At 63.9% G+C, this 26,424-nt stretch overlaps 1 protein-coding gene across 1 annotated transcript; it reads right to left on the reverse strand.

The window, feature by feature from the left end:
• Window positions 1-977: 977 nt before the first annotated feature.
• NKD2 (NKD inhibitor of WNT signaling pathway 2) lies at window positions 978-21,536 on the reverse strand. The gene is made up of 10 exons (XM_025270757.3): window positions 21,409-21,536; window positions 21,276-21,311; window positions 20,884-20,981; window positions 5,280-5,340; window positions 4,789-4,916; window positions 4,395-4,490; window positions 3,631-3,778; window positions 3,037-3,121; window positions 2,493-2,620; window positions 978-2,373 (listed from the first exon to the last, which is right to left on the reverse strand). Exons 1-10 carry the CDS (start codon window positions 21,431-21,433, stop codon window positions 1,823-1,825), a joined length of 1,356 nt encoding a protein of 451 aa, XP_025126542.2. The 5' UTR covers window positions 21,434-21,536; the 3' UTR covers window positions 978-1,822.
• Between the last annotated feature and the right edge of the window lie 4,888 nt (window positions 21,537-26,424).

Below are 26,424 nucleotides of genomic sequence, written 5' to 3' on the forward strand. Positions count from 1 at the left end.
ACCCATGCTGGGGTCGAGGGGTGGGGGTGGGCGTCCGTCCTCGGGGAGCCACAAGCCGCAGACACACTCTGCTTCAGCTCCGTCTGAGTGGCCTCTCACTTACGTTTCGTCATTAAAGCCAGCGTCTGGGCTCCGGCTCAAGTGCAGGTCTCCCCATGCTGCTGGCGGGTAGGCAAGCTTGTGCCCGAGGGCGGCGCAGGCAGCGGCAGGGCTGGCCAGGTCTGCTCACGGAGGAAGGCCGGGGCTGGGGAGGCGGAGGGAGCGCAGAGCAGGGCTCACGATGACCGCACGGGACGCGGTCACAAGGAGGCCGCACCCCACCCGCTCAGCCGTGGGCCTCTGGGCCAACCCGGCCCGGCCCGCTCCTCCTGAGATCCTGAAATGAAACCCCAGCTCCTCCTTGAGTGTGCGGGCCACAGCTCCTGGGAAACCCCAAGGGGTCTTTCAAGCAGCCGTGAACACGGGGTCTGCAGGGGGAGGCCCGGAGGCGCAGGGCGCCGCCTTCTCCAGACATTCTATCTGCAGAGAGCCAGCGCCACCGACTAACCTCGGTCCACACAGCCCCCCAGACAGCAGCTGAAGAGGCCCCATAGCATGAACGCAATTTCAGGCTTAGGGGGTCTTCTCGAGATGAAGGTTTGATCAGGGGGATCCCCTGGAGGAGCAAATGGCCACAGTCCACAGAGCTGCACAGAGTCAGACACGACTGAAGCAGCAGAGCAAACGCACACGTGTGGCGTGAAGCCAACTTCGGGCTCAAGTTTTTCTCTTTTTCATTTTGTGAGCAGTGACACGAGGGAAGAGTGAGCCATACACGCGGAGCTGTGGCCTGCCTGCAGGTCACGGACACGGACACACCGTCTCCCCCAGGAGCACGCCTGTCCCGGCCGAGCGGCCAGCTGTCTGCACTTGTGGCCACACGCGCTGGCGGAGGTGGACCTATCAGCTCTACTGAAAACTCACTTGAAGACGAGGTGTGACATGTTGCCAATGCACGTATTTTATTATGACTGGGGAAACGCAATCACGGGTTGACCACCAAGTCGCTTTATCCGTAAAAACAGTGCCAAGGAGGAAATACAAAACCAGCGGCACAAATTCACAAGTGGCCTGTCTCGGGCTAAGCGGCGGCCGCCTCGGGCCTCAGGGGGATCCACAGGCCGAGGTTCCAGGACGCTGGGCGCACTGCTCCCTGCAGCTCTCGCCCGGCCTCCCAGTGGGAAGGGCGCTTTCCCAAAGCTGAAGCTGTGTGCGGCGCTCCATGGGGTACGTTCGAGTCCACGGAGGACAGGAGGCCACCTCCGCCCAGCTGTCCATGTGCATTATCGGGGGCGCCCACACCTTCCCAACCCTGCCGCGGCCTCTGCGTCCTCTCAGGGTGCTGGGGGCACCCCCACAGCCTGCCTCCTCTGGGCTCCCGGACGACTGAAGGGGAGCCGCCTCCCCTGTCCGCAGGCCACGCACACCCCCAGGCTTCGGGCAGCGGCGGCTCCCTGACCGCCCTCCCGGCTTCACGATGGACGAGCTGTAGGAGCTGCAAGGGCCCCGTCCACCCAGTCCCGGGCGACCACAAGGCTGGCACCCCCGCCCACCCCCTGTCCCAAGCGAAGCCCCCCCAGCGCTTGCTCTCCGGGGAAAAAAAACAGGCCAGGAGCGGCCGGCAGTTCCCTCCTGCCTTTGGGCCTCACGCCGGAATCACGACAGAAGCAGGCGCAGGCATCTGAAAGCGAACGCGTGTTTAGGGACGACACATAAAGCTTGGTTGGGGGGACACCCAGGGCCTCGGGCCGCTGGCCGAGGAGGGTGGGGCCGGGCCGGGGGCCTAGGCCGCGTGGTGGTGGTGGTGGTGGTGGTGGTGGTGTTCGTGGTGGTGGTGGTGTTCATGCCGCTGGACGGCCGGCCCTGCGAAGGCCTCGCCCAGCAGCGCGGGCGGCAGCTCGTGCTCCAGCGCCGCGGGCGGGCCCGGCGCGGCCTTCAGCGGCGAGTGGCCCTCCCGCGCCCTCTGCCGGCACCGCCGGTGGCCGTAGGGCGGGGGCGGCGGCTGCGGGAGGGGCTGGGCCTCCAGGGGCGCCTGCGGCAGCGGGGCGGGCGGGTGGAAGCTGAAGGACCGCCCGGGCCTGAGCCCGCTGGGTGCGCCAGGCGGCCGGCCCGAGCCCGGGGGGGATCTCAGGAACGGCCGCTCGGGGCCCTTCGGCCGGGGCGGCAGGTCCAGGGCCCGGGGCAGCGGCTCAGCGGCCGGCAGGGCGAACTCGGCCAGCCCCGGGCAGCGGCGATGGTGGGCGGCGTGCACGTCTGACTCCTGCGAGCGGGACCGGCCCTGCGGGTGCGAGGCCCTGGCGGGGGGCTCCGGCCGGGCCTGCGTCGGGGGGGACCCTGCAGACACAGCAGCCGTGAGGGCCTCCACGCGGCCGGGTCTGTCCTGCTGGACCCGCTGCTGCCAGGACCCGCGATCCCCAGGCCTGGTGCCCAGGGGCCAGACCCCCGGGACTCACCTGGTCCGAACTTGGATGCATAGTTCTCGATTCCGGCCAGGTCCAAGTAGTGGTTCCTCCGCTCCGTGTTTTCGTCCACGCAGTAGGGCCCCCGCTCTGAGCAGGGGTGGGGGTCGGCGTTGGGCCTCCTGCGAGGAGCGGAGGGGGTTATAGCTCTGATCTCCGGCGCTCTGACCCACGAGGTCGAGGACAAGCAGGGCCCACCGGGCCCCAGGACCCTGGTGCCACCCTGTGGCCTCTGCCACCGTCGTCACCTGGGAACTGGTGAGGGCTCCGTGGCCCTGCCCTTGGGGGGTGGAACCACGGGGCCCAGGTCCCAGCGGGCTGAGGGTCCAGAGAACACCCCCCCGCTGCCCGTGAAGCCCCGCGGCCTCTCAGACGACACTGGGCCTGCCCAGCTCCCACCCAGGGGCCGGCCACCCACCCCATGGCAGGGCGCGCCTGGGGCCACCCCAAGGGGACAGCCCTTGAGGCCTGCAGGAAGCAGGGGTGTGGCCAGGGTTCTCCCGTCCGAGGGGAGCAGAGCCGGGGCCCAGGCCCTCACCGGACGTGTGCAGACAGCCTCCTGTCGGCCACCCTGGGGTCCTCGCTGAGCTCCGCCTCCGCCCTGCAGCGACTGGACTCGCGGTCTGAAAGCAGGGAGCGTGGCGGGCAGCCTCCACTCACCCGCTACCTCTGCCCACGTGCTCACCAGCCCCCGCACGTTCACGCGCTCTTTCACGCCTTCATTCACTCGTGCATCAGTCCAGTTGTTCATTCGTCACTCACGCATTCATCTGCACATTCAGTCAGTCCCTTATTCATTCATCACTCCCCACTCACGCCGGTCACTCCTCACTCACTCATGCACCTTCAGTCTTGCACGCACGCATTCTCTTCTCACTCGCTCCCGCACACCCAGTCTTTCACCGAACCGTCCCCAGCCCGCGCCTCGCTCTCCATGTTCAGGATGCCACGGAGCCCTCTGTCATGAGGGGGACGCTGAGCGGAGGTCATAGTTAACACCCCCCAATCCCAAACGGTGAGTGGGCCCTCGGGGGAGTGGCAGTGTGGGGCAGGGAAGCAGGGACCACGCGCAGGGCAGGGCCTCCGGGGCAGCTGCGTGGGGAGCCGCCAGCCCGGGAGCCCAGGCCCTCACCCTGGGCGGCAGGGGGCCCGTCCTTCCTCTTGCTGGAGGGCTCGGGGCTGACGGTTAGCTTCACACGGAGGGTCTTGCTGCTGCCCGAGCAGTGGTGGACTGAGGCATCGACGACTTCATAGATGGTGTGCATCAGGCTGGACATGTCCTGGGGTGGGGGTGGCGGGCAGACGTTGGGGCACAGGAGGACTGGGGGGGCCAGCCCACACCACCCACGCCGCCCACACCGCCTGCTGCCCGCCCCCCCCTCCTCTGCACCACGGAGGCACCAAAAGGCTGAGCCGGCAGCCCTGCTGGAACCACCACATCTCTCTGAGCTTTTCAAGTTCAAACTGGGTCTAAGTTCAAAGGGCTTAGCAAGCAAACGATCAGAGCTGCTTTTAACTCAGACACGCTGTCTCAGTCATCCTCCATGTCTGCTTCCTTCTGAGGGCCCCTTTGCGCTCCTGGTCACAGAAGGCAGCAGAGCGGTGTGCCGGGGGCACCCCTGGGACCCTCACGGCCCTGCTGAGGGGCTGCTGGCCAGGGCAGAGACAGGCGTGCCGGGCTCACCAGGAACGGCACAGACAGCGGCTGGCCACAGGGGGGACAGACGAGGCTCCAGCCGGCCCTGCTGGTGACCTGGGTCCTGCCCTGCAGTGGCTCCCTCCCTGCAGCCTGACCCGGGAAAGCTTCCTGCCTCTCCTCGCGCCTGGAGGGCCCAGCCGTGTCCCCACCGTGGGACCCAGGCCTCCTTATGTCTGCCGCCAGCGCCAGACCATCACCTCTCTGGTGGCCTTGCCGCTGTTGTCGAAGCCGTAGAGCGTGAATGTCCACTCCTGGTGATTGTCTTCCTCCACTGAGACGTCGCACTGGACTGCCTGTGGGGTGCAGGGGGATGGGCAGAGGGTCGTCCTCACCCACGCGCCGGGCCCCCAACCCTGCCCCGTCCTCCAGGGACCAGTCCCTGCCCCTCCTGGCCAGGCAGGGAGACGTGACGGTCTGTGCGTGACCCGGCTTCTGGGTCATTCCCGCGGCTCTGGCACTGAAGCCTGGGAAAGTCCCACGGGTTACGTGGGGCCACAGCGGCCAGCTCTGGCCAGGCGCATAGGGACCCCTCCACCCAGCAGAGCCTGCCACCCCGGGTACCACGGGAGGGGGAGCGGGACAAAGACCTACGTCCACATTCAGGCGCCGCTTGCCCAGCCCGCGGGCGCCCTCGCGGCTCGCCGCTCTCTCTCCATCGTCCACGCAGAAGAGCTGTCCTGGCCCCTCGCGGGCCTCGGCCTTCTCAGGAGGCAGCACCACTGCGGGGTTGGGGGGTGGGCCTGTCGTCCCAGCCCAGGGGGACGGGTGGGCGGGCCTAGCGTCCCGAGGGGCAGGTGGTGGGGGTGGGCCCGGTGTCCCCAGGGACAGGGGGGTGGGTGGGACCCCCCAGAAGGGTCTGAGCCGAGAGTCTGGGCACAGGGCATCAGGTGGCCTGGGAGGGAGGCCAGAGCGGCCCTCAGGGTGGCCCCGGCCTGGGGCACCCCCTGCCCTGTCCGCCTGACTGTGGCAGCTTCAAGCCCGGGCTGGCCGGGGTCTGGGGGGTAAGTGGAGGGGTGCACGATGAGGGTGGTTCAGGGTGTCCGGGGCAGGGGCATTAGTGAGGGCCGGGGAGTGGGACTCACCCTCGAGGGGACACTGGTTGTCGCGGAAAGGCCCTTCCCTGGGGTCCCCGCCCAGCAGCTCCTGCAGGGAGAAGGGACGGCACAGACCATGGACGCCCACCCGAGCTCGGGGCGGGCACCGGACCTGCCTCCTGGGCGTCACGCTCCTGCTGCAGGAGCACCAGCCTCTCCACGCTCACTCAGCCTCGGGCTCTGAACGTGACACGCGCCCATCCCTGGGCGTGGCTGGCTCTGTCAGAACTGCCTCCAGGACGAGACGCAGGGCCCAGGACGGGACGCAGGGCCCAGGATGGGCCAGTGCTTCTCAGTGCAGCTTGCATCCCCGCCGAGGACACGGCCTTCACCAGAGGGCACGGGGCAGCAAGAACAAGTCTCCCCCCACAGCTTCTGCCGAGCGACGCGGGCACAGACCAGAAGCCGGGCCGTGAACGGGCGAGCTCACTGGCTGGCACACGGCACCTCCCGCCCCAGCTGGACAAGAGCCAGGGAGCGCCCCCGCAAGGCCCAGGAACCGGGTGGCCAGGGCTGCAGGGGGCGTCTCCTTCGCGGGGCTGGGCCAAGGACGCAGACAGAAGACGCCCCCCGCCCCCACCCCCCACAGCCGATCCTGAGGCCAGTTACGGGACCAACCTTCCAGCCAAGCTGGGAAACCACAGAACTGAGTCCCCGGAGCTGGCAGAGCCAACCCCAGGGTCAGAACAGACGCTGGGCGAGCGGGGCTGGACCCAGGGCGGAGGGGGGCCTGCCCGTCTGTCTCCTGGGCTCCCAGGCGCCCCCAGCATCCTCCTCTTGGAGGCCCTGGCCCTAACCGCCCCATCGCCCCGTCACGCCGCTTAGAAGCAGGTGACTTTCACAGTTTCCTCGAAAGGCCAGGCGGGCGGTGTGCCCGAGCTCGCTTTAGTAGGAAACCAAACACCAGGTTACGGAGATGCCGCTGCCTCCGCCATGCAGCCCGCCGCCATGGGACGCACCCGCTGGCCCAGCTCGGAGGGCCCTGAGGTCGCCCCGCATGCCAACACAAGGGCCCTCCAGCCAAACGGACTCCAGCCTGAGCGCTCTGCCCCTCGGACACCAAGATAAATTCCAATCATAAGACCCTGGCTTTCAGTTGAATTTTTTCCATAACATCAAAGTGAACTGCGAAGCAGAGGTTCCGGGTGTCTGCAGGGAGCAGGCCCAGTGCCTGGCCAGAGGCAGGTCAGGTGGCCCCAGGGACTGCATCACAGAGGGAAGCTGGGGCCAGCCGACATCCAGCGGGGCTGTGGGCCCTGCGGTCCCTACCACGCGATGCGGGGCCAGAACACAGACGGACGGGCCCAGGGGCTCAGGCACTGGCAGGAAGTGCCTGGTGAGGACTCCGCCCCCCAGCTTGGATGGCCCGCTCTCACCACGTCCCCCCGCCAGGGGCCTGGCCAGCCTCCCCGTTGGGCCGGTGGTCGGAGGCTCAGATCCTGCGTGGCTCCTGACGACCCCACCCGGAGCAGAGGCCCCGTATTCACCTCCTTAAATCACAGAGGCGAGAAGAGCTGCACGAAGCACCTCCCCGGAATCTAAGGATCTGAGACCAGACTGGGCACAGCCTTTCTTTAAAAGAGCCAGTCTCAGTGGGGAAATGTCCAAGGCCCCAAAACCCGCCTCTGGGGACCTGCTGGAGCCCCAGGGCTGGCGGGGAGGCTGGCCCTGAGGACTCGGCCCCCAGAGCCACAGGGTGGGGGACCCGAGAATCTCCTCACTGCTCACCTGGCTCGGCCGTGTGTGCAAAGGAAGAGCAAAACCCACTCGTGGCCTCTACACGTGAACTTAAAAGAGTCAAAAGTTCAATAATTCCTTCCATCTTTTTGTTTTAAAATAACCTGAGCACTGACTTTTGGTAGGCGGTGCCGTTACAGATGAGATATTAATACGTGCTTTGGGCTGGGGAGGGGTCAGGACAGGGTCTGTGTGAGCCTTCGTGGGACCGAGATGCTCCCAACGCTACAATCACAAACACACCAAGGACAAAACCAAGCAGTCTCTGATCAGCAACGGACGTGCCCACCTCCCCAGACGGTGCCTGCATTCCCTAACGGGGCTGAGGGTTCAGGACACTCGGAACGTTCCTCCACGCACACCCCGACGGGAGGACAGGCCGGTTTGAGATCCAGTGGGTCACCAGCAGTCTCTGTGACATGGAGCCATCAGACAAGGGGGCGAGGAGGCTTGCGGGAAGCACAGCCACGCTCGGCCCTGTGGTGACTTGCATCCATCCTGGTTACACACAGACGCCCTCTCACCTGCGCTGCTGCTGCTCAACAGAAGGGCCAAGAACTTAGACTGCGACGCAGGACACGCAGCGCAGGGCTGCTGGCCAGACGTGCGGCCACCCCGCCGGCGACCTCCTACGTGGCTGGAAAACCCAGGCCTTCCAGCAAGACTGGGGGTGAACAGATGACCTCCCCACACACACACAGGCTCTGCCCAGGCCCCACCCCTCCTGGAAGGCCACCTGTGCTGGCCTCTTTCCCCAGGCAGAGCCCCCAGCTGCAGACGCTCCCCAGCAGCAAACTCCCACCTCGTGCCCTCCCCTACTCCTCAAGGGAGCCCCAGCCTCCGCCTACAAACCCTCCAGCCCCACCTTCCCGCCCCCCCATCCCGGCCGCACCTGGACGGTCCTTGGCACCAATCGCCTCCGACTCTGCTGAGGGACATGGCTCTGTCCCCATGGCACCTGGGGCTTCTCTACCCGCCAGCAGGGGCCTGCGGGTGACCCAGCCCACCACCCAGCCTGCTCAGACCCGGGCCTGGGCTCCTGCTGACCCCGGGGGCCCCAGCAGGGGAAGATCATGCCCCATCCTCCGGCGTCCGAGGGGCCCTCCTTCAGCCTGGTGCTCTGGCTGCCAGGGACGGGCCGAGGCCCTCACACCGGACACTTTCTCCTCTGGGTTGTGCCTCTCCATCACCGTCAGGAGGCCTCTGCCTTCGCTGCAGGCTCCTGCTGCCCTGTCCTGGCCTCTTAGGCTGAGGGGGGTCTCAGGGAGCCCACCATCGCCTCCCCGGGCGTGGCTGCCCTGAACCCCAGACACCAGAGGACATCCACCCCACGAGGCACGGCGCAGCCCTGAACTCTCGGTCCCTCCCAGCAAGTGGCTGTGGCCCGGCCAGGTCCCGCTGCAACGCTGGGGGCAGCCCACCTGCCCAGGTGGGGGCGATGGGCACGGAGGTGTTGGGGGAGTTCATGGAAAGGCTCGGACCCCCGCCTCCCCTGAAAAGCCAGGAGGCCCAGCCACACTTTTCCTCGGCCAGGGTCCCCTTCCGCCCACTGGAGCCGGGGCCGCTGGGCCGTCTACCCTGCGGGCGGGCCCGGGGGACACACGTGCCCGTCGGAGGCCACGGGGTGCGGGGTGGTCGGCTGGGTAGGAAGGAGGACGCTCCGTTGGCACTGTGACCACCCCCTGAACTCGTCTACTTTTCCAGCGTCCAGATCCACACGTTCCTTCAAGACTCGGTGCCTCTGCGATCTCAGGAAACGCTCCCAGGCTTCAAGGGCGGCCAGGTCCCTAGGAAGCCCCACTCTTGCTCGGGTAGAGGCCCTCCAGCTCTAGAGTCCCTGAAAGATCCCCGAGGGAGGCGGTGCGTCCGTGTGGTGGCAGAGCACGTGGGAAGATGGCTTTTACAAACCCGCTTCACCGTCACCCCGATAAAGAGCCTGCCCAGAAAAACCGCCCGGGCCCAGTGTGCAGCGCATCTGTGGCAAGCCTGGGGGGGCCCTCATATTCCGACCACCCCCTCCCAATGCTGCCAGGACTCAAAGCCCCTCCCAACACTGTTCACAGACCCTGTTCACAGACAGGCTGGTTCCCGCTCTGTCCCTGGGGGCTCAGTGCGCGGATCTGGGGATTTGGGCTTCAACAGAGAGGAGCCCCCCAGGACCCCAGGGCCCGAGGGACAGTGTGTCTGCGTCCCGGGGCCGTAACAAGTGGTTCCCAGCCAGGCAGCTCACACCTGAAGACGTGCCGCCTCCCAGTTCTGAGGCCAGAGTCAGGACTCATGGCGTGGAGGGGAGCCCCCCATGCTCCGGGGGCAGGGACCCTTCCTGCCTCTCCGGCTCTGGGGACCCTGGGCTCATGTCTGCGTCCCCAGCCTCTTCTCTGTGGCCGCTCAGCCTCTGGGTGTGCGTCTTCTGTCCAAGGTTGGACCCGCGCCCGCCCCTTTACAAAGACAGGAGGCGACAGTCAGGGCCCCAGGACCACCTCTCATCTCGAGGCCCTTCACTCAGTCACATCTGCAGAGACCCCTTTCCAGTAAGGTCACAGTCGCGGGCTCTGGGACAGGGAGCAGCCCCGCACGTCCAGGAGCCGCCAGCCAGCCGAGTCTGGACTGGCCACTGACCACTGCCTCCACCCCTTTCCAACAGCACGCGGACGGGGTGTGGTGACTCCCCAGGAGGATGGGGTGCGGTGATCCCCCAAGAAGACGGGGTGCAGTGAACCCCGGAGGATGGGGTGCTGCAAACCCCCACAAGGATGGGGTGCGGTGACCCCCCAGGAGGATGGAGTGTGGTGATCCCCCAGGAGGATGGGGTGTGGTGATCCCCCAGGAGGACGGGGTGTGGCAACTCCCAAGGAGGATGGGGTGCAGCGACCCCCCAGGAGGATGGGGTGCGGTGATTCCCCAAGAAGACGGGTTGCGGTGAACCCTGGAGGATGGGGTGCGGTGAACCCCCACGAGGACGGGGTGCAGGGACCGCCCATGCACACGCTCACGGGGCACCGTCCCCCTCAAATGGGGACAGACAGGAAGTACATCAGCCAGAAACCCAGAGGAAGCCAGGCCCCTCCTCTGGCCTGAGTAGGGAGAGACTGCAGCGCGGGTCACAGTGCAGGTCATGGCGTGGACGCAAGGACAGACCTCCTGCTCCCAGGGCACGCCTTCCAGACTCAGGGGCCCCAGAGGACAGGCTCAGCTTCCTGTGACACATCTGAGGACTGGCAGCCGTGACCAGAACCCAGAGGGTCCCCATCAGAGAGCCCGGCTGCCTGCAACCCCCAGGAACTGCCCCAGCCCCTCCGCTGCCTTCAGAATGGCCCCGTTCCGTTACAAATACAGGCGGTCCACTCAGAGTCTGCAGCCCCCTTATGGCTTGGGAGCTCTGGGTCCTGGAAACACCGGCCTCGAGGAACCTAAGGTCAATGGTGCTTCCAGGGCCTGTGCGGGATGGATTCCTGAGCCCTGAGGTGAGCTGTCTGCAGGGGGGCAGGAGAGGCCCAGTGTGGATGGCAGTCTAGGCAGAGGGGAGAGAGGGAAGACGGGGGTGGGGGGAGGCTGGGGGACAGGAGGGGCGAGCGCAGGGCAAGGACGGAGCAGGTGGTGAGGGTGTCCTCCAGACCGAGCGGCTCCTGGTGGAACAGCCTCTTGGTGCCCCAGGTCCCTCAGAAGAGGGTGGCCCCAGTGCTGGGTGGACGCTCGGGGCACGGTGGGCTCTCAGGTTACGGGGGACGCTCGGGCTGCAGAGCCCACATCCCGGGTCACAGATGCTGTCCTGAAGGTGTGTTCACTGAGTGGCCCCACATGTTCCCTCCTGCTGGTTCCACCCCCAGCCACTGTCTCCCAGGCTCGCAGCGCCCCTCTCTGGCTGCGCCCCTTGCTGCCCTGCAGGCCCTCCACCCTGGCCTGCTCACACCAGCCCTGCCTCCTGAGCGGTTGGCCATGGGGGCCTGCTAATCAGAGACAGAGCCTGGCCTCACCTCCCACCCTGGCAGGCAACGCTCTGGACAGGCAGAGTGGGCAGAGGCCGGGACCCCGGGGCAGTGCCCACCAGGCTCGTGCTGCCGGGTACCAAGGTCACTTCCAGGCAGTGCCTGGGGCTGGACAAGGGGGTGATGTGTCATGCAAGGGTGACCTGGGGCAAGTGAGGGTCCAGGGGAGCCCCTGGGCTCCTGCTCAGGCTGTCAGGACGCTGGACGGGGCAGGACTGGTATAGGATGAGTGGGGGGGCGGCTGGGCTCCCCGGGCTCTGGAAAGAACTGGGTCGTGCAGGAGAAGGCAAGGACGGGGCACTGGGGGGAGAGTGGGAGGGCAGGGGGGCAGCAGAGGGGAGGGCAGATGGCCGGGGGTGAAGGGGCAGGGCCCAGGAGAGGCAGTGGCCTCGGTGGGAGAGATCGAGGGCAGAGGCAGACCTGCCCGCACCCGTGACGGAAGGCCTAGCGGGGACACATCACAGACACACCGCCAGGGACACAGAGGCTGCTCCACAGGCTGCAGGAAAGGCCCGGCGGCTTAACAGCTGGGGTCGCGGCTTCAGCGGCTAAACAGCCTTAGAGGAGACAATGCAGGTTTGGGGCTTAATAATTCCAGCACATGCGCAGTGAGGCCTACGGAGGGGCTCCATCAGAGGGGCTGGCATGGCCGTGACTGTCAACTCCTGACTTTAAAGCGCAAGTTAAGGCAGATGCAGTGTCGGGGAAAGGGTATGCAGGGTCCCCACAAACCACGGCTCCTACAACAGCTCCAGGACCCGAGGGCGCTCTGAGACTGCGCAGCAGGGCTCCTGGGTGAGCGCCGTTCAACCAGACTTCCTAACAACCAGATTTGGAATTTATGCCTAGAAACTCAGTTCTCTGGGGATCAGAGGGTCTCCTAAAGTAAACACCTACAGACCTAATGGGCCAGCATGCTCCGTAACTGAGGTCCTGGGTGAGGACATCTTACCCACCACAGCTGCTCACAACTTCACTCATTTTGGTCAAAAAAATACAGAATGTATCTGGGGTTAGTGGTAAAGAACCTGCCTGCCAATGCAGGAAACATAAGAAATGTGAATTTGATCCCTGAGTCAGGAAGATCCCCTGGAAGAGGACATGGCAACCCACTCCAGGATTCCTACCTGGAGAATCCCATGGACAGAGGAGCCTGATAGGCTACGGTCCACAGGGTTGCAGAGTCAGACACAACTGAGCGACTTAGCAGCAGTACCGCACACCCACTTGCCCTGGTCTATGGGGATTTCTTTCTTGGCAACCACACACAAAAAGACCCTGACCCCGGAGAGGTCCCCAGGGACCCACTCGTGAAGCTTGTTGGAGAAGGGCTCCACATGTGTGGCAGGGAGGCCTGAAAACACACCACAGCGGCTCAGCCCACAGCCCACAGCTGTGGACAAGTTATGGGGTGGGGTTACTAAGGTCACCCGCAGGGGATAACTCCAGCCTAAGGTGTGTGCTTCCCTGGTGGCTCAGATGGTAAAGCGTCTGCCTGCAATGCGGGAGACCTGGGTTAGATTCCTGGGTCGGGAAGATCCCCTGGAGAAGGAAATGGCAATCCACTCCAGCACTCTTGCCTGGAAAATCCCATGGACGGAGGAGCCTCATAGGCTGCAGTCCATGGGGTCGCAAAGAGTCGGACACGACTGAGCGACTTCACTGCACCTTTAAGGTGTGTGCAAGGAAAACGTAATAAATGCAGAGCCAGTGAGAAGCTGCACAGCGTGAAAAGAAGTGCCAGCTGCTCAGTCATGTTCAACTCACTGCAACCCCATGGACTGCAGCCCGCCAGGCTCCTCAGTCCATGGGATTCTCCAGGCAAGAATACTGGAGCGGGTTGCCATGCCCTCCTCCAGGGGATCTTCCCGACCCAGGTATCAAACTCAGGTCTCCTGCATTCAGGTGGATTCTTTACCATCTGAGCCACTAGGGAAACCCTATATGCCCTATATACAAGCACACACACACACATACATGCGCGCGCACACACACATGCATGTTCACGCATGTATGTACAGACACATGTGTACACATGAATACACACCGGTATATACATGTGCGTGAACACACAATATATTCACAAACACAACATATGCATGCACATGTGTGCACAGATGCACATACATATGCATGAACCTATATACATATACATGTGCACATATGAACATGAGTTTGAGCAAACTCCAGGAGACAGTGAAGGACAGGGGAGCCTGGCATGATACAGTCCACAGGGTCACAAAGAGTCAGACGTGACTGAGCAACTGAACAATGATGTGCACACATACACATTCATGTACACTCACATACATGCATATACAAATGCATATATACACACGTGTATGCGAGAACACATACATATATGCATGAGCACAACAGACAGATGCACATATATTTACACACACACACGTACATATGCACACACATATACGTGTGAGCACACACACATATATGCATGGACACAATAAACACATGTATGTGTGTACACATATATGCGTGAACACAATAAACACATATGTGTGTGCACACACGTGTATATGTGTGCATGCACACCCACATATACATGGATGCACACACAATCTCTACCACAGAGAATCGAGACGTGTCCATAACATATGCTAAAAAACTTCAGTGATTTCAATTCTCAGCATCCTGGAACTTTGCTTTTCATTTAACACAAAATCATTCTGCAGCAAATCTGCAGACTTCATTTTCTCCCAGTCGTGCCCACTCCTGGCTCAGTCTTCAGAGCCAACAAAGAGGAGCTTCACAGAGAAAGGAAGATCCCCGGGATCCACCTCCCGGTGCCTGCCCCTTCCTTCCCCTCTGAGCCCCCAGCCGCTGAGGTCACAGCACACACAGAGTGTCGACAAGACACCCGTGCCCCTGTGCGGGAGCCATCGTGCCCGCCAGCGCACTTGGGCAGAAGAGGTTTCCTGCCGCTGGGTCGGAAATGCAGACCCAGGTTCATCTTCCTCTACCTGAGCTCTTCCTCTGGAAAAACCACTGGACTTTCATTCGCTTCCATCCGTACTAAAGCCTCGTGTTTCCCATTTCAAAAGCTCAGTTCCAAAGTAGAGAAGAACCCTACGCGTTTTCAGCTTTGTGTTTTTAGCTGAGAAGGCCCCACATGTTCACACGTGACGCCAGTGTCCCCAGCAGAGGCAAGCGTGCTGGAGATGCTGAAGGCTTACACTTGATCGCAGCCCAGGACCCCGAGGGCTGAGCTGCTCTGAGAAGCATGTGGGCTTCCCTACCTCTGGAAGCACCCACATCCTCAGGTGGAAACGCCTGCAGGGAGGCAACACCCGCACCCGGCTCTGTGGCTGCATCCAGACCCCTGGGGCCGGAGCGGAGACCGGCGCCCCCTCCCGGGTTTCACAAACAGGAACCAAAATTGACTCAAGAGCAATTCATTTGCGACGCCACCTGTGAAAGATGAGAGCGCCCTGCGCAGACCCGCGCTCGCCGCGCGGAGACCTCTCAGCCGCCCTTCCCCGCTCCTCCCACCCTCACCCCACCGCCCACAACCAATTCGCTCTCTGCAACGGGGAGCTTGTTTTATAAACGCATTTACATATTTCTAGTCCTCATAGGTGAGAGGTCACACAGCATTTGTTCTTCTCTGCCTGACTTACTTCACGTAGCACCATGACCTCAAGGTCCATCCATGTTTTGGGCAAGATTTTTTTCTTTATGGCTGAGAAGTATTCCATTGCACGTACACGCCGCGCCTTCTTTATCCATTCATCCACCACCAAAGGACATTTACGTTGCTTCTGCGTCTTGCTGTTCAGTTATTAAGTCGTGTCCGACTCTTTGCAACCCCATGGACTGCAGCACACCAGGCTTCCCTGTCCTTCACTATCTCCAGGAGCTTGCTCCAACTCATGTCCATTGAGTCGGTGATGCCATCCAACCATCTCATCCTCTGTCGTCCCCTTCTCCTCCTGCCTTCAATCTTTCCCAGCATCAGGGTCTTTTCCAAGCAGTCAGCTCTTTGCGTCGGGTGGCCAAAGTCCTGGAGCTTCAGCCTCAGCCTCTGTCGAGGCCACTGTAAACGACGCTGCAGGGAACGTGGGCCGCACACCGCCTCCTGGAGTTAGTTTTGCTTTCTCTGGATATGTACCCAGGAGGGAGCCTGCTGGGTCGCCTGGCACTTCTGTTTGTAATTGCTGAGGCGTCTCCACAGTGTTCTGCATAGCGGCTGCACCGTTTTACGTCCCCACCAACAGTGGAGGGGGCTCCCTTCTCTCCACACCCTCTCCAGTGTTTGTTATTTGTGTTCTCCTGGTGGCAGCAGCCCTGAGAGGGGGAGGTGACGCCTCGCTGCAGTCCTGATGACTAGGATGTCCAGCACCTTTTCATGGACCTGCTGACCTTTTGCATTTATTCTTCGGAAAACATCTGTTACATGATGACCTCATCTCAGAAGCGGCCCCTGGCCCGGGGCAGCCGCGTGGTCTGGGAGCAGCAGACGAACCCCCAGAGCAGGAGGCCTGCTCTCACCTCCCACCCTTCTCTGGGTTTCCCCTTGGAACCTCAGCGCAGCTCCAGGGGTCCCTCTGTCCCAGCACCCAGACGACGCCCACGGTCCTTCCCCGGGACAAGCCGCAGGAAGGGCCTGGGCGCCCCTCACGGCAGCCAGGAGGGCAGTAGCACCTCGGTGCCCTCCTAGGGGAGGACCCCTGGCGGGAGGACAGAGCTGACTGCAGGCCCTGCATCAGGTCTGAGCCGGGGCCTCCCTCTGGGCAACACTGGGCCTGTGGCTGAGGGCACCCGACCTGCCCACCCCGGGAGCGAGGGGGCTGTGGGGTCAGGGGCCATGGGGTCAGGGGCCACAGGGTTCCGGAAGCCACCAATTCAAGGCCGCAACCACCCACCAAGCTCCCGAAGGAACCGGAACTACGCCTCGGGCTGGGGAACATGCCAGAGGACACCCGTGGGTGCCAGGCTTGGTTTTAAAACAGTGTTAATCACTTCAGACAAACCAAGGGAAGGAGAGGAAGGGCCCCAGCCCCGTCCTCCAAAGCTGGAAGACACAGGCTGGGAGGCCTCAGCCCCGTGTACTGCGGTCCCCCTCGCAGAGCTGTCTCCCCTCGCGGAGCTGTCTCCCCCTGTGACACCCGCCGCCCTGTGACACCCACCTGCCCTGTGACACCCACCGCCCCGTGACGCCTGCTGCCCCGTGACACACCCCGCATGCTCTTCATGGGCACCTGGGCTCTGGGTTGGACCTGCAGAGCCCTGCCTAGCTCGTGTGCAGAGCCTGGGCCGAGTGTGACTCAGATAAACCAGACAGACGCCTGCTGGGAGGAGGCGCCGTCCCTGGAGGAGCCCTGAGCCCACAGTCCCGAGCCCAGGCAGCCGCAGACGCCGATGCCAGTGGAGGCTGGACCCCCAGATCTTCTCCTGCAAGACACCCTTTCGCCGCCCTTCCTCCTCACCACAGACTCCGGCTCCCTGCAGTCAGGCGTGCATTCTCACAAGGCCACGGGGAGAGCCGTGACCCGGCAGATGGGGGGCAGGACGTCCCTTCCCGCAGCTCCTTCGGCAGCTCCAGCAGGGATTCCAGACCAGGGCCCTCCACCCTGGCCCCACCGAGCCCGTCTGTGGTCTGAGACGGATGCCTGACACATCACACGCTGACCGAGCCAACACTCTGAACCCTGGTGCCAAGGGTCTGCCTTGCTTCCTGACATCCGAAAGGACCCCGGCCAATTTCAAGACCACAACCTCCAGCGTGTTCAAAAGTGAGCGGGGAGTGCGGGACCCTCCACACCGCTTCTGGACAGTTCCGCAAAACACGTGAGACCCGCCAAGCTGGCTGGGGGCGGGCTTGGGCCCGCGAGGTGTCACACAGAGCGTCCGGAGTTGGGCCGCCCACGTGGCCACTTACATTTAAATTTATGAACGAAGCCACGTTAGACGTCCAGGTCCCATCAGCTGTCACAGTTCAAGCTCCAGCCCAGCTAGCAGTGACCAGCGTGGGCAGCATGGATGCAGACCACGATCAGCTTACCAGGTAAAGGGCAAGCCCTGCAGCAGAAGCCCCCTACGTCACTCGAGCTCCTTCTGCACGAGGGGTGGGGAGGCGGGTGAGGACACCTGCTGCCTGGACGCGTCCCGAGGTGAGCGGGTACCGCCGTCGCTTCTCTTACTTCTGGAAGCTGGTGTTTCTGACCCCCCAGCAGTGCGCGGGCCTCCCCAAGCCGCCCCCGCCCTGTGGGCCCCTCCTCTCACAGCAGTGTCCCCAGCAGGGTGCTCCCGGCACTTCCCCACCCTCCGTCCGAGCACCGGCCCTGGTCTGCATGTGGGGCTTCGCTGGGGCTGCCCCCTAGAGCACGCATGGAGGCAGGAGGTTGATGCCATGTGTCCGTGGGGCAGGCAGTGAGTCCACGTCTCCCACCCATCCTGGGGGCGCTGCCCCTCCTGCCCTGCCCTCAGGAGGGCTCCGCCAGCCTCTGGCCACACCACGGCGGACATGGTCCCCTGGAGCAGCACTGCGGCCAAGGCGGGGGCACCAGCTACGGCCTGGCTGTGTCCACGCCCCAGAGTCCTGGCCGCACCACGGGAGGGTGGCTCAGCACGAGAGAGATGGGCACACATGCTGCCCTGGTGCTGTCCATGGAAGCCTGGGTGGAGTGGGTACTGCATGCATGGGGTCTGGCCTTTCTGGGTGCCCTCAGGCCCCCCCGGGTGTCCAGCACCATTGGCCGCATGTCCGTTGGTGACCCCCAGCCCTGCACCGCCCCTCTGGTCCCAAGGGGATCCTGGTGAGCATGTCGCCAGGACACACACCTGCAGGCAGCCCCTCCCCGGTTTCCAGGTGAGAAACAGGCAAACTCTAGCCACTCACCCTGGACACGCCCACCCGCAAGCAGCCCCCTCCCAGGGTCCTCAGGCCCCCTCCCTGCCCCCAGCCCCTCCAGGCATTTCCGACAAAGCGGCCTCGAGGTTCCGGGGTCCCCAGAGGGGTGGCTCGTCAGGTGAGGGTTAGTTGGGACCACCCAGCTCATCCTTAGGTTGAGTGGGGTCCCAGGGGGCCATCTGCAACTCTGGAAACCTAGGTAGGGAGAGGGACACAGACGCTGCCTGACCTCAGGGAGGTTCCCCATTCCCTGATGTGCAGGGTCTGGGCCCCCAGGGCTAGGATTGGTGCCTTCAAACCCTGAGGAGCCCCCAGGGCTGCGTGCACACCTGTGCTGGCCTTGCACATGGCCAGGCCACGTCCGAAAGCAGACACCAGGCCCTGGGTGCCCAGGAGGCCCAAGAGGAAACCAAACATGTCTGCTGGGGCTGGCGTGGTGCCCAGATGCCCACACATGCCTGCCGGGACCCCACAGGTCATGCATGTGCTGGAGGGGCAGCAAGGTTCCCCAGAGCCTCCCCGACCCCGCTGCCCCCAGTGACCTCAGCCCCCGCCGCCCCACCTGTGGTAACAGCGTCACCAAATGCCACACCGTGACTCCGTGAGGCACCTGCAGATTCGGCTGCCCCTCCAGGGACCCTCGGTGCCACCCCCGCCAACGCCCCACAGCCGCCCCGACCCTCTGGGACACGTGGGCTTGAAGCAGCACAGAGCGTTCCTCAGATTCACAAGGAGGACCCTTCTAGCTCGTGAGGCAGCTATCCACCTGCCGGGAAACTAATGTTTCCAGACATTCTGGACGTGCACAAGGGGAGCACTGGGAGCCAGCCGGGCTCACTGACTTGTGGGCAAAGCCAGCCGCGTTCCCTTTATCGTGTGTGTGTGGTGGGAGCGGGTGGGTTAGGTGGGGGGACGTGCACCTAATTTGCACAACGTCACTGGCCACCATTCTTGTGGCCACACAGCGACCCGCAAGGAAGCACACGGTGGCCTTGAGAGAAGGGGGACGTGTCCCCGCGCCGGCCCCAGCTGGAGGTTCTGGGGGCACAGCACAGTCAGGCAGGCCATCCTCGGAGCCTCCCCTGGGAGGCAGGGATGAAGCTGGGGCTGGAGACGGGACAGAGGGAGAGCCGGCCCTAGTGTCCCCCGACCGACACGCTCCGGGGAGAGCCAGGGTGTGCTCGGGGAGGGGACAGCAGCGTGGCAGCAAGACGCCTGAGCTCCCGGGCCAGGGGTCCACGCTCCAGGTCGGGGGTTCTCAGCCCACAGCCAAACAAGGAAAGGACGGAAGGAAATGGGGAACAATGACCTGTGCTAAACACAAAGGACCATCTGTTGTTCTGAGGCTCTGCTCTGCCTGCCCCTCAGGGTTAGAAAGCAGACTCGGCCCGCGCGGCTGCCACAACACACCCAGGCCGGTGACTAGTGAACAAGAGGACTCACGACACAGGCCTGGAGGCCGGGCGTCCGAGACCGAGGAGGCTAGACATCTGAGATCGAGGCACCTGGATGTCGCAGACCGAGGCCCCAGCCACTTCGGCGTCTGGTGAGGGCCCCTTCCTGGTGCGTAGTCTGTGACACCGAGCGCTCTGGGGCTCACACGGGCGCTGATCCACAGTGAGGGCTCAGCCCCCGGGCCCTAACTGCCTCCTCAAGGTATCACATGGAGGGAGGCGAGGCTGAATTTCGGGGTGACGCCAACATTCAGACCACAGCAGAGAACAAAACAAGGGAACTACCCGAGCCACACGCCACACCGCTTCTTCAAACACGTCCCAGGAGCACGGGGTCCATGGGCCTCAGAGGCGAGCACAGCGGCCTCCACCACCTCACGGCCATGCAGCGGGTGCATCGTAACACGCACGGGTTACGTGTTGGGACCTGCTGTGTGGTCCACATCCCGAGCTGACGGAGGCTCGTCCACCTGTTTCAAGGCCTGAGGTGCCCGTGCCTGGGAAAAAGCCCCCAGGTGATGGCCCCCAGGAAGCGGAGGCGTAAGCCCAGGACCGCTCTGCGTCACCTGCCGGCATCTCTGACTCCTCACGCGCAGGAGGACCGAGCAGGCAGGAGACAGCACCCCGTCACCAACACTCACCTCCCCAGGCAGACATGATCGGCCCAGAGGAGGGGCGGCCCCGCCCTGGCCCCCTGGCCGAGGAGCACACAGCCTCCAGCCGCACTGTGACGTGCCCAGCAGATCCTAACGGGGTTCCTGCCTTTACAGGTGTGGGATTCAAACCTGACTCCCAGAAAGGAGTTCTGACTCAAGTGGGTCTGATCTTAGGGCATGTCTTGCCCCTCACAAGCATTTACAAACACCTTCCGAGCGTTTCATTTACCAGCTGGCCAGAGAGTGTCCTTCCAAAAAGGGAGCTGCCGTGCCTCTGAGTGGGTGCGCTCTGTCTGCAGTGGACTCCTGGGGCCACTGGGGAGCGAGCGGTGGGCGAGGAGGGGTCTCAGCCGTCTGGCCTGGCCATCTACCCGAACCCCTCCACACTGGTGCCTGGAGCCACCCACCCTGGCAGACGGGCGGGGTCTGGTTCACCCAAGGCCCCTCTGGCGCCCCAGGCCTGGATGGACACCGTCCACGCCCATTCACAGGGGCGCTGTGTACGGAATGGGGGCCTTGATGCTGATAGCAACTTCAGTTTGGGGGGGCCAGCCATGCCCCTGAAGCCTGGCTTTCCCGTGAGCCCAGCGGCCCCCGACACAGCAGATGGGCAGCGTAGTGGCTTTTAACTCGCCACCACGGCTGTGCAGCGCATGGATCCTAAAGAAAGTCAAGCCCCAGCCCCGCACCCAGCTCCCGCCTGGGATACGCAGGCCTTGCGGCCACAGGCCCCCCTCCGGGAGCGGGAGGGGCTCCCTAGGCCCTGCCGCAGTCCGTCTGCCGGCCATCTGCGCCGCCGCCTTCTTTGTCCCCGGACCCCGGGTCCCGGTCAGGGGCTCAGCTTCAGTGCTCGCGGCCCAAGGAGCCAGCCGGGCCCACCACGCCTACCTGCTTGTCCCTGGCGCCGTGCTCCGCGCAGCCCCGCCGCTCTGCCTCCTCTGCACCTCTGCGGCCGCCCATGTACGCAGACACCACGATACTGTCCCCTGCGGGGCCGCGGGCGGACGCGGCACCGAGGAGGGAAGGAGACGCCCGTGAGCCCGCGGGCGCTGCGCCTGGCGATGCCCGCCGCCCTGCGCGCCCGCCCCTCTCCGCGCGGCCTGGGGCACGGGGCTCAGGCCCGGGGCTGGGATCGGGGTCTGGGGCGTGGGCGGGGAGCCCGCGCGCTCCCGGGGGCGCCGCGCCGAGGCCCCTGCCGCCACCCAAGGCCTCGGGGGCAGCACGCGCGCCGCGCTCCGGGCTCGGTCCCCCGCGCCCCGGCCGCTGCCCCGCGCGCTCACCTTCCGGGCTCTCTCTTCGCTTGAAGGCTGAAGCGGCTGCGGCGCGGCCGGAGGGCGCGGGGAGAGGGAAGGGACAGTGAGTGGCCGGCGTCCGTCCGCCCCCGCCCGCCAGCCCGCCGGCCCGCGCCCTCACCGTGCTTGGACTGGATTTTCCCCATGTCGCCTCCCACCCGCCCGCCCGCGCTCCCGGCGCCGCTCCCGGGCGCCGGGCCGGGATCCGCTGCGGGTCCAGGGGGCCGCGGAGACCCGGCGCGCGGGGTCGGGCGGCCGCGGGGCGCGGGGCGCGGGGCCGGGCAGCCGGGCGGGCGGGCGGGGGCGCGGCACGGCGGCGGCGGCCCGGCTCCCTCTGAGCGCGCGCGCCCGCGCCCCGGCTTTAACCGCGGCCCCCGCAGCGCCCCCCGCGGCCGCCGCCCGCAGCGCACGGGCCCGGCCTCCCGCCCGCCTCCTGCGGGAGCGCGAGCCAAGCCCTGGGCGCGGGGGTGGCACCGCCCGCGACAAGACCCCCGACAGGACGTCTACAAGGCAGTCGGGGGCTGCGGTGGACGCTGTGGGGACAGCTCCCAGCCCCACCCTCTCACGGCGTGTCCTGGCACCCCCAATTCGAGAGGCACCCCAGCGCCCTTGCCGCTTTCGGGAAGGGACCTTAGAGGGGACGCGCCTGGCTGCTGGTGGAGCTGGTCTCCGGGAGAGGGTGGGGGCCGGAGAGGGCAAGAGGCCTGAGGGGAGGGTCCTTTGGAAGGACAGGAGGTGGGGACCGGGTCTCTGGGAAAAGCAACTGAGGTCCCTGCCCAGCTGCTGGGGACCCGCCGGACTCTTTCTACCTTGTGGTATTCAAGGACAGGCAAGGACCCAGGTGGCGGAGGGATGGACTCCTGGGCAGTGAGGGGTGTCAGCGACCTGGGGTCTCTGGCACCCAGCCCCACCCCACCCCCCCCCGCACCCCCACCAGCTCCCTTCCAGCTCTTCCCCTGCAGCCCTGCCCCGTCCCACCGCCGCCTACCCTACGGGAAAGCTTCTCAGTCTGCCTTCCCAGAAACCGCCCCTTCTCACCTCCTTGAACCCCGGCTTGCCACTGCAGCTCAGCTTCTCCTCTCGATTCGGCTGAGCCCCCTCACTGGCCAGTCGCCTGCGTCTCCTGCAGCAGCTGCAACCCAGCAGGCGCCTGTCGTCCCGAGTCACGGCCACATCTCCGTGGGTGACCCACATGGCCCAAGGCCCAGGTGCCCTGGACATGGGTGAGGTCCCTCCCCTGCCCGGGCCTGGCCCACCCCCTCAAGGAGCTGTGCCTCCCCAGCTGCAGCCCCCACGCCCACCAGGCCACCCCACACCTCTCACTGCTGGGGCAACAGGCCTTGACCAGCCCCCGCCCAGCCGAGCTCAGCGACACTCCACACGTACCCTGTGCTCCAGGCTCCGGGCTGTCCAGTTGTGGGTGCTGCTGTTGCCTCGTTTTAGAGGGTCCAGGCGCCCCAGGGCTTCCCTGGGGGCTCAGACGGTAAAGACAGTGAAAGTGAAAGCCGCTCAGTGGTGTCCAACTCTTTGCAGCCGCATGGACTATACAGCCCTTGGGATTCTCCAGACCAGAATACTGGGTGGGTTGCCATGCCCTCCTCCAGGGGACCTTCCCGACGCAGGGATCAATCTCAGGTCTCCCGCCTTGCAGGTGGGTTCTTTACCAGCTGAGCCACCAACGCAGGAGACCTGGGTTCAGTCCCTGGGTGGGGAAGATCCCCTGGAGAAGGGAACGGTTACCCACTCCAGTGTTCTCGCCTGGAGAACCCCATGGACAGAGGAGCCTGGCGGTCCCAAAGATTTGGACATGACTGAGTGACTGACAGCTTTCCACCACGGGTGCCCCATGGTTCCCACAATCGCACAGCTAGTCCAAAATTGGACGGGAGGCTGGCCTGGAGTCCTTTTCCTGACCCAGGCCGACCGTCAGCCAGGAAGCAAGTTGCCCGTGGAGGTGTGAACGTGTGTCATGAACAGTGCCGCTGGCAGCCTGGCCCATGAGCCTTTCCCACCATCTCTTCTGAAAGACCCCAGCTGGAGGCCAGCCCCAGAGGGGCCCCACCGTTCAAGCAAGACCTGCCTCCCACCCTGGCCCTGGGAGGCAGGGTCTCCGGGGCCCTGCAGGTGGCCCTGCCCTGACCTAGTGGAGGCCGCCTTCCATGTGGCTCCCAGCTGCAGATGGGGGCCCAGGCCTCTCTCTCCCAGCAATGCTCCCTGGCTCTCCCCGCTGTCCTCTGACTCCACCATGGCCTTTAACCCCCAACTGAGAGTGCAGCTGGAGAAGGAAATCGCAACCCACTCCAGTGTTCTTGCCTGGAGAATCCCATGGATGGAGGAACCTGGCTGGATACAGTCCGTGGGGTCACAAGAGCTAGACACGCCTGAGTGACTAGAGAGAGAGGAGAGGGTGCGGCGTTCGTCATCTTGTGGTTTCACGGGCCCTGTCAGTGTCTTTGTGACGATAATAATACTGTTGTGTTACGCAGACAGTCGGCGTGGGGACGGCAGCCCTTCCAAATGCACCGTGTTTATGTCCACACCGGGCAGCGGCTCGGGGGTTGGCTGTGACCCCGCGTGTGGACCCACCCCTGGAGGGGCCCTGGCGTGCCTGCTGGCTCCCCACCCTGCAGTGTGGGAGTGTTGGCGAGGATGCCCGCCAGGTGTGCTGGCAGAGACCGGCGAGCCTTGTCCTTTCCGGCAGAGGCTCTGGTCTTTGTCACGCACGGGGTCATCTAGTCCTGGGAGGGTGGGAGTGAAGCTGGCCTTCCAGGGCTGCCTGGCATTGGCCTCACGGGCACCTTGTCACAGAGCGCTGGGCAGCGGGACCGTCAAGCAGAAGCCTCACCCTGTCCACGTGGACCTGGACTCGCTGGCAACTTTAAACGTTATCCTTTGCACTCATTCTTTGGCTTCCTTGAGCTCAGTGCACACTCCCCAGGGTGCCCGCGAGCTCCGTACGGCCCACGACGTCCGTGTTTTCATGGATGTGCACAACCATCCCTGACGGTTTCAGCACATCTTTGCGCCTCAGAGAGAAACCCTGGCATGCCCATCTTCCTACGCCCAGCTGCCAGGGGCGTGTCCACCCTCCATAGATCACCCTATTCGGGACATTTCACATGAAGGGCGTCCCGTGGCGTGTGCCCTGTGAGTCTGGCTTCCTCCACGTGGCATAGTGCATCCAGGCTTCGTCTGTAACATGTCGGGGCTCTGTGCCTCTCGGTGCCTGAGTGGCGTGCTGTGCTGCGGGTGGGCCCTGTTCTGTTGAACCGTGTACGCCTGGGTCACCTCACTTTCAGTGGGCTCCGGACGCTCACGCATAAGCCTGTGGATGGCACCTGGCGTGGGCTCTCAGGGTCCCTAGGGACCTCTGTTTCACATTGAGGGAAGTGAGCGCACTGAGGTCCAGCGTTCTCCACACTCCCGACCCGCCGGCCGTGGGGGCGGCGCCACGCCCTCGTGGATGCCTGTCCCTGTGCATTTGGTTCATGGTGCAGGCGACGTGGTGTCTCTGTGGTTTTGGTTGCGTTTCCCCGGTGTGTGATAATGTCCAGAATCGTCTTCTGTGCTTGTCTGCGTATCTTCCTTGGAGAGCTGTCTGTTCAATCTTTGTCCTTCTAACCATTGAGTTGTGAGTTTATATATTATGGATTTAAGTTCCTTATCAGATATATGATTTGCAGATATCTTTTTCCCATCTTGTGGGCTGTCTTTTCCCTGTTTTCATGGTGTTCTTTTAATTTTTATAGTTCCAGTTTGTCTGTTTCATTTTTTGTTGCTCATGGTTTGGTGGCACGCCTCTGCATTCTTCTGGTTTGTCTGTTTGATCCTCTGCCCACGTGTCCGTGGGGCACAGCCAGATATCCTGAAAGCCCCTCGAGGTCACTGGTGCTGGGAACTCTTGACTTGGATTCGATGAACCCTAGGAGGGTCACATGGCAGAGACTCAGGTGAGCGGAGGTGGGGCTTCCCTGGGGCTACTCGAGGGGGGCTCACCCACCAGGACACTCGGGCTTCCTCAGTGGGCGTGGACCCGGCCGGGGCAGCGTTAGCACCCACACCCACACCTGGAAATGGGAGGAAGCCAGGACGTCCCACCCGCTCTGGCTGCCAGGGTCCTGAGGAAGGGCCTGTGCAGTGACCGCGGCCTGCTCCACCTGCCTGCACCCCCGTGCTCGGGGCGGGCGTGATGGCAGGAGAGGGCGGGGCGGGTGTGGACAATGGCCGTCACCTCACAGGGTCCTGTCAAGGGAGGACCCCACCAGGACTGAGGCCCCGCCCCACCCGCCTCCCGGGCCCAGGACGACAGACCGCATCCCCACACCCTCTCTGTGTCGGCCACTGGAAGGGCCTTCTTTTTGCTGTGTCCTGTGTTCTCCACTTGGCCCTGTTCTGGGTGGACAGTGGCCATCATTCCCCAGCCTCACCAAGCAAGGCCTCCAGGTGGCCCACAGTGGGTGCAAAAACAGGGCGTATATTGAAGTTTCCTCCCTGGAAGAAAAGCTGTGACCAACCTAGACAGCGTATTAAAAAGCAGAGGCATTACTTTGCCAACAAAGGTCCATCTAGTCAAGGCTATGGTTTTTCCAGTGGTCATATATGGATGTGAGAGTTGGACTGTAAAGAAAGCTGAGTGCAGAAGAATTGATGCTTTCGAACTGTGGTGTTAGAGAAGACTCTTGAGAGTCCCTTGGACTGCAAGGAGATCCAACCAGTCCATCCTAAAGGAAATCAGTCCTGGGTGTTCATTGGAAGGACTGATGCTGAAGCTGAAACTCCAATACTTTGGCCACCTGATGCGAAGAGTTGAGTCATTGGAAAAGACTCTGATGCTGGGAGGGATTGGGGGTGGGAGGAGAAGGGGACGACAGAGAATGAGATGGCTGGATGGCATCACCGACTCGATGGAAGTGAGTTTGAGTAAGCCCTGGGAGTTGGTGATGGACAGGGAGGCCTGGTGTGCTGCAGTCCATGGGGTCGCAAAGAGTTGGACACGACTGAGTGGCTGAACTGAACTAAACTGAAGTCTCCAGAGAGTGGCCGCTGCCTGCCTGGTTACCTGGCTGCCCTCAGCCGGACAGCTGACAGGAGACGGGGCGGCAGACTGGGGCCCCTTTCCCTGAGGCCTGAGTCCCAG

The sequence above is a fragment of the Bubalus bubalis genome, chromosome 19 (genome assembly GCF_019923935.1).
Source record: "Bubalus bubalis isolate 160015118507 breed Murrah chromosome 19, NDDB_SH_1, whole genome shotgun sequence".
Taxonomy (NCBI): Eukaryota; Metazoa; Chordata; class Mammalia; order Artiodactyla; family Bovidae; genus Bubalus; species Bubalus bubalis.